Source organism: Fukomys damarensis, unplaced genomic scaffold (genome assembly GCF_012274545.1).
Source record: "Fukomys damarensis isolate Sample0158 unplaced genomic scaffold, DMR_v1.0_HiC HiC_scaffold_18, whole genome shotgun sequence".
In the NCBI taxonomy this organism is placed as follows: domain Eukaryota; kingdom Metazoa; phylum Chordata; class Mammalia; order Rodentia; family Bathyergidae; genus Fukomys; species Fukomys damarensis.
This window is the reverse complement of record NW_022900930.1, coordinates 41,071,462-41,079,324: the sequence shown is the minus strand read 5'-3', so window position 1 is coordinate 41,079,324 and position 7,863 is coordinate 41,071,462. Positions and strand designations below refer to the sequence as shown.

At 44.3% G+C, this 7,863-nt stretch overlaps 1 protein-coding gene across 15 annotated transcripts in view; it reads right to left on the bottom strand.

Moving 5' to 3' along the window:
* Positions 1-4,549: 4,549 nt before the first annotated feature.
* The window catches only part of Ints10 (integrator complex subunit 10), a 28,288-nt gene continuing 24,974 nt past the window's right edge, over positions 4,550-7,863 (bottom strand). For 4 of the 15 annotated variants that reach the window (XM_010624788.3, XM_010624807.3, XM_033765465.1 and 1 more), the window contains 2 exons: positions 7,406-7,483; positions 4,550-5,098 (listed from right to left, as the gene is read on the bottom strand). In XM_010624788.3, the coding sequence (XP_010623090.1) occupies positions 4,942-5,098; positions 7,406-7,483 (235 nt within the window). In that variant the 3' untranslated portion in view covers positions 4,550-4,941. Of the gene's footprint in view, positions 7,484-7,863 lie in introns of all 15 variants that reach the window. The other 11 variants (XM_033765462.1, XM_033765464.1, XM_033765463.1 and 8 more) reach the window with 6 other exon arrangements.

The window sequence follows — 7,863 nt, the reverse complement described above, 5'->3', positions numbered from 1 at the left end:
TCAGGGATGATGGAGAGAGAGGCTGGAGTGAAGCTCTGCAGGTCAAGGGGACATCAGCGACTGCTGCCACTGTGGATCTACGAACAGACAGAGGTTCTACCAGCTTCAGGGGTCACATGGCCCTGATGATGCCTTGATTTTCTATGTGTAACTCCCAGAACTGTAAGATAATAAATATCTCTTCTTTTAAGCCACCCTGTTATAGGTTTTTACGAGAGTCCTAGGAAACTAATGCCTAGGGCTTGAAAATTTCTTCAGGTGTGGTAGAAAAGAAGAGATTCCAAAAAAGAAAATTCATGAGGATTTTTTTTGTACTAGATTAAAATTGAGGAAGGAACATTTAGCCTGATCCTCTCTTTGCAATGAAAATAAATTTAGAAAACTCCCCATCAGGGAGACATGGTGTTTGAAATTGCACCATTAGGACCAGGTAATTTTTATCATGGGAGAGGTAAAAATAGAGCTGTTTTCATGAAGACATGTGTGATTCAGCTCCTCAGTTTCTTTTGGCAGGCAGAACTAGGATGAGCTCTAGGCTCACACTGAAGTTGAAATGACAACAAAGACCAAGGGAGCCCAGGGATTTAGCTCAGTGGATCCACTGCCTGCCTTGCAAGCGCAAGGACCCAAGTTCAATCCCCGCTACCAAAAAAAAAGAAAACAAAGACAAAGGGGATGGGGGAGGATGGATGGGATGGGATGCCAACAAGGGAGCTTAGAGCTCACAGAGTTGGAATGATCACTAGGCTAATTCTCTGAATGTAGGGATTGAACCTACATCCCTACATTGTTTTATCCTAATGCCTCCAGCATCTGGCCAAATGCCTGCTACTGAATAGCACCCAGGAGTTTTTAAATGTTACCACATTTTCCAGGATGCTTATCCATCATCTAATAAAGTTTCAGTTTGTATTTCAAAATTCTGTAAATCGACCTCGGTAAAGCCTTCCCAACACATCTTTCCCTTCTTCCTCAGGCTTTCGTCTCTGAAACGCAACTAACACAGACATAATGTAGTATGTGGTGATTACCAAGGAGTCTCGCATTGCCAACTTCCTCTAGGTAGAAAACACACTGAGGCTGTTGTTCTCTCTTTAGTTGCTTATTCCCCAGAGTCCAACACCACGGCAAACATTCAGAAGCTTGCAAGGAGTCTACTACAAGGGCTGGGTCTAGAATCCAATCCTTAAGATGGAGACCAAAATCTACTAGGTGCTAGTTATGTGACCTCATAGCAAAGATCTCAACTTTAGAAGCCTGTTTTGTTACCTACATAGCTCTCTATCTTTGTCCTAGGGCCGTTAGGGATATGGGAAAATATATGTGGGACACTTTGCATGGTGCCTGATACAGTTAATGATCAGTAGTCATTTTAATCCAAGTCAGTTAAAAAGTAACAACTGTTTCTGCACAATTTGGTGCAACAAGAGTTAAATTTATCACCTAATTTTCTGTGAGCCAAGCTCAGTTCAAGCTCTTCTCTCTTACCTGAAAGGGCTAATTCTCAGAAAAGAGCCCCCGGGGCAGAATCCTGAGAGACCTAAGCCTATCACAAGGAGAAGTGTGTTCAGGGCTTGAATTTGGTTTTGGGGTTTTTTGTTTTGTTTTGTTTTGTTTTTTGAGTCAGGGTCTCACTATGTAGTTGAGGCTGACCTGGAACTCACTATGTAGCCCATGCTGGTCTCGAACTCACAGCAATCCTCCTGCTTCAGCCTCCCAACTTCTGGGATTACAGGCCTGCACCACCACGCCAGGCTCCGGGATTGAATTTGGAAAGAAGTTGTGTAGGCCATGGGCAGTGCCTCCACAACATACTTTATGTCTTTATATTTTGTTTAAAAACTGCTAATGTGTTAATATTATCTTGAGTGCCAAGTTTAGCAGGAAACCCTTAGGTTGCCATCACTGTTGTGCTGAACTCCTAACAAATGTTTTTCCCTTTTTATAATTTTAACCACTTCTAAGAAGAGTGGATCCTGTTAATAAAACGTCCCTCGTACTGATTGATGTCTGCGGTGGCAGTAAGTGTACAACTGAAAAGTTGAGAGGTTAGTAAAGCATTTCCTTTAATAAAGAGGTGAAGAATTAAACTTTAGGAAAAACAAGGAGCCAGAGAAGCTACCCAAGAGAACGAGGTACCTCAGAGTAGAATGTGTTCCTTTCTGCTTCTGGCTGATTTCATTTAACCTGGTTTCCTCCAGGTGTGTCTATGTTGTTGCAGAGAGCAGGCCTCCTTTCTTGATAAAGGCCCAATAATTACCCATTCTGATCACACTCTCTTTATCCATTCATCCAACCAACTCACAGATGCACAGGGTAGAAAGGTGGTTGCCAGGGCCAGGAAGAGAAGGAATCCAGAAGCCACTGCTCAGCCGGTGTAAAGCTTGAGCTCTGGGGAGGTTAGGAGCTGCCAGGAAGCCTGGTGTGGCAGTACAACATCACGCCCATGGTTAATACTCTTCTGTGCCCTTCAAAATTCAGAGGCTGGACCTCACATTAAGTGTTCTTAACCCTTAACAAAGAGAGATTGAGGAAGAAAACCCCCTTTCAATAGAAGGGCTGAAAAAGAGCTCCTGCACACAGGAAGGTTGCTGCATGACTGAGTCTTTTACTTTGGCTATTCATCCTCTTATACACATTCAACTCCTCAGTAAGTTTCTCCTATTGCTTTGTCCTCTCTGAAAAACTTGAAGTGCAGAATCCCACAGTGGACAACAAAGGGCAAGAACACAAATGCAATGAACAGACAAGGATGCTGGAAGATTGTGGGGTAGCTGGCATCTGGGTTACAAGTTACTATCATCTTTGCTTGGCACTACTTTTTTTTGTAGTGTGACATTTTTAGGGGGGATTCCCTTAGCATTCGTTCTGGACGCTCCCCCCACACACCAGCCTGGTACTTATTTTACATCACATCAGTAAAAAAAAAAATCATGACCCTAATTTAGCTGCTTAGGAAATGCAAACTGAGCTCCATCTTAGACTGAAAGCTGCTTCCAGAGGGTGTTTTCATGCACCTAGCCGGACAGCACATCAGAGCAGGGTGGCGGGGCCACAGTGCCACAGATCCTGTGCCCCAAGACTGACTGACGTGTGGTACTCACTGTACCCCAGAAAAGTCAGATAATTCATGGTCCAGGAACAGTGACACTGTGCAATCTGGGTGAGATGTTCTTTTTTAAATTATTGGAATATAATTTAAGGCAGAGTGAACAATGATATGGGAATAATAAAATTACTTTGCTTTCTTTCCAGCTTATCAATTTGTGCACTTTAGTTTAAAAAAGTAAAAGTAGCCAGGCATGGTGGCACACATCTATAATCCCAGTATTCAGGAGGCTGAGGCAGGAGGATCACTGAGTTCAAGACCAGCCTGGGCTACATAGTGATTTCCAGGTCAGTCTCAACTACATAGTGAGACCCTGTCTCAAAAAACCAAAACCAAAATATGAATAAATAAATAAGAAATAAAAAAGTGCTTGGTGGGATCTATTAAAGCATTATCAAGGAGGGGGAAAAAATCCCCTTTCTACTGAGTTTATGAACCATTTGCAATCACATGAAACACCTCTGGTAGCAGCACCCCAAGACCAAGCTTCTAAAATAATACACGGACTCTGTAGGGGACTTGCATCTAAGCCAGAGAAGTCAGCTTAGCAAGAACCCTTTACTTTTGTGGTAGATGCCCAGGTAGACTGTGAGAAAGACTGCGAACAATGTACGGAATCGCCTTGGGAGGAAATGAACATGTTCTGGAGTGTCAGAAAATACACGGCTGGTCCTGCCCCACACTGCTCTGGTCCACACTGGCTTCTCACTGGGATCTGTATGCAATAAATAGGAAAATGGGTACATACCGAATAGCTTCTCTGGTGTGAGAAACTGAAAGTGTAAATAAGGATCAAAACGTATAATGTGAAATAGGAAGAAACGGTGCAAAGGGGAAGGGAAGAAGGGAGTGGAATTAACAGGAGAACATGAAAAAATGGAAACAAAGACTTTGTAAATAAAGAGGGGTTTAAGGGTTGAAGGGAAGGCAGGGGAGAACCAAGATAGATTATGTAAAGGTGCAAATCTCCAATGATGAATGTCTATACTGTATAACTAAAAGGTACCAATAGCATTTTAAAAAATACAAACACCCTGGTGTCTGTGGAAACATACCCTACCTTGAATACAGTATTCACACGCTCCTGTGTGTGTGCACGGGGTGCCTCTTCAAGGCAGAGTGAAACACAGACGCTCAATTGCCCTTGGTCGTACAGCAAGCCAAGGGCAGGGCTCCACACCAAGCCAGACAGTCTACACCAGAGCCTCTGTGCAGAGCCCACTGGGCAGGGCTGCCCTCCCTGGCACAGCAGCAGGTCTTCCCGAGCCCTGAGCGGGAAGGTTTCTCCAGCTCCTCTGCTTCTATCCTCCACTTCAGAGCCCAGAGCCCTGTCTTCAGAGGGCTGTCAGTGGGTACAGAACAGACTCAAGTTCAACTCTGCCTAGTTTTGATATTAAAAACTCCTCGAATGAAAATGTCAAATTACACAACAAAAATATACACAACATTTATTTAACTGTAGAAAGTAAAGTCTTGAAATCACAGAACGCACATGTCTGAAGTATCTATATTCAACAGTGTCGGACTTTTTCTCTTGCTGTATGTGTTCCAGCAAAAGAAAAATGCATCCCTATTTAGAAAGTTGTAGAATTACATTTTTTAAACCTTCAAATTTTAGGATGAATTTTATTTACAAAATAGTTTGATTTTCTTTTACAAAAATTACAAAACACTACAACTCTTAAAAATAGAAATCACTTCTTAGACTCTTGTAAACCACTTTTAAACAACCGAGGAACTCAGGTGCTTTCTTTGTTCTGAGGGCTGTGGTATCACTGCTGTGTCTGCCCTCACAACACAGCGAACAGCTGCCTCGGGGCAAAGGTCTTCCATCAGGTGAGAGTCTGAAGCAGCAAGATCTTCTCGTTAATGCAGAACCTGTGCAGCACCACCATCAGATTCTCACCACAGCGGGAGACCTGGCGCTCCATGGCCAGGCGGAAGTCCTCCTTCACACCTTTGGTGATGCCTCGAGTGACCGTGTGGTGCCTGCGGTCAGCAACAGGGAAACAGACAGAGGCCAGGCATTAGCAGCAGCATCGCTGACCAGCACTACTTAAGTGGGAATAAAGCCTGCATCATATCTATGTACATATAAGTAAAAACTGTAAATCAAATTTAAAAAGAAAAGCTGCAACCAAACAACCACTCCTACTCATTCCTGCTCAGCAAGACTTAAAACTAGAGAGGCATTTTTTTGTTTTGTTTTGTTTTTTTACCACCCATACAATTTATTTGAAACATCTATGTTCCATGAAATGCTGTTGAATTCCTGAAGCTCTGATCTTACGCATCCTTACTGCTGGCTCGCACACAGTTCTGCTACGTGGGGTGGGAAGGTTGCTGTCCCACTGGCCACATAGCACTGGCACCCAGCCAGGCCAACACACTGGAGAAGCAGCAGCAGCAGGACGAGATCCAGAGCACGCCAGGGCTCCCACAGCTGGGGCTCCCCAAAGGGCTTCTGCACAGCTGCTGGGGTCCTGGGGCATCTCTTTCCCCATGGTACCAGAACAGGGCAGCGCCTGAATGTTAGGCTCATCCAGACTCTTGGCTGCTTAAAAAAAAGGCAGGGGCTTAGGTGTCCTGAGGCAAGAAGGTGGCACAGGATGGGAGAAGGGCAGAATCACTGAGAAGAGCCAGTGGCCTGCCAAGTCCCAGGAAGAAAGCTCTGTCCAGGCGCTCAGAGGGACCTGTGTGTCTGTGGAAGGGTCAGGGGGAGCACAAGTAAAGTGGTGTCTAACTGTGCCCCCAAAGTGGTTGTTAGAAAAGGAAATCACAAACAAAACCCCGGAAAACTGAAGACAATCAAATGAAGACAGGAAAAGAAGACCAGCAAAAATCAGTGGGCTCAGTTAGGGGGAAAGGAGTTTTAGCTGTGGTAGTTCCATGACATGGCAGATTTAGACAAACAAAATCCACTGCCATTCCCTGCCCACTACTGCTGCCTAACTTCCTCAGGCAAGGAAAATTTCATCATTAGACTTTTACGTACTGAGCAAAATAACCTGTTGAAGTCATTCTAAAATATTTGTTTTAAAAACACATTAATTATCGTAAAAAGTAAACAAGAGTCATAAGGTTGCAAAACCATAGAAGAAAAACATCAGGCTTTGTTAGACTGGTGAAGCTATTACAAAACACTCTGCGATGGCCATGGACATCTTAGAGAACTATGTGGTGACACAGCAGGGCCATGGAGAAGATGCACAGTTCTGTGTGGGCATCTCAAATCCATAGCCAGGACACAGCGTCAGGGAGGTTGAGGCTCTGAGTCCCACTGGGAGTGGATGTAAACCATGTTGTGCTGCCCTGAGATGCTGCTCTTACAGGTCCAGGGCTGCAACCCCGACCTGGGCCAAGCAGAAGACCCTGGCATTTGGGGGCAGTGAGCTAATGGGCAAACGGTGCCCTTAATCTGACCCAAAATATGATTACTATCACATCCTGCCAATCATGGTGGGATTGTTTCCATGTACAAAGAGCAGCACAACTCATTTACATTTCAATTAGAGCCTAGATTCCTCTAGTGAGTTTGGGTAAAGACGACAATTACAGTCATGCGCCACATAACAATGCTTTGCTCAACCAGAGACCTGTTGTACTCACACAGCCTGGGTGTGTAGCAGGTCACCAGGCCAGCTGGGGTGTGTGTGTGTGCACTCTGCAACGTTCACACAAACAACGATGAAATCACCCAATGGTGCACTTCCAGAAAATACCCTCGTGGGTAGGTAACACGTGACTGTAGTTAACTCAGTTTAAGAGCAGGATAAATTAGCTAATCAGCATGGCATCATTTTAGCTTATCAAATTAATTTCTATTCAGAAAGGCAAGGTCTGAAAATAGTACCAGTGGCTGGAGAAAACTGTGCTCGTGCCCAGTTAAACCAACACAATACTGGTCCCCAACATGAAAATCCTTCAGTAAGAATTTAGCTCAAGTAAACTTCAGCATCCTTAAGTATTTATGACCAAAAGCCTCATGTTTTATCAAAAGAGTCATAGTTTAGCACTTAATTGAATGTGCTAATTGAATCTAATACAATTTTATAAAATTTTCATTTTTTTCCCAGATCCATAATGATTTTTAAATTGAACACAAACACACTGGCAACTTATGGAAAAAAAATAAGAAATGTTACAATATTACAACCAGATGGTTTGCCAAGGAATGCAGAACAAATTAAAAAAATAAAGCATGAAAAAGAGCACTGAGGAACAAAGAGCTGAAACCATGGGCTGGAGAACATGTGGACAAACAGCACACTATGAGCAGGTGTTTCCACGTGGTACCTGTCAGCAGTCTGTATGCTGGGCTGAAGCACAGGTAAGAATTCCTGCTGCAGTAACCCCAGGGGAGGGCTAGAAGGCCTTTAAAAAACAGCAAACAGCAGCATTCAAACACCCACACCGGCTCACCCTGCACTGCAAAAACAACACTCCGGAGAAGATACACGAGACTGAAGCAGACTGTACAGAGACTTCAACTGGGACAAGCCCCTTGCGGCAGTGTGTTGCAGGGAGACTGGGGAGAAGCTAGTGAGCCCTCACTGCACCGGCTGGCTGTAGTGCGGGTCCAGATGCCTCCTGGCTCCTGGCCCCAGAACTCAACCCACTTGAGATTTGGTATTAAAAGCCACCAGTGAGGAAGACAGTGAAATGCACCGGGATGGCAGGGGGACAGGGTTATCATGAGAGGAAGCGTTTTCAAATCCAGCCTCCTTGACTCTGTACTCTTCTCATGCCCATGC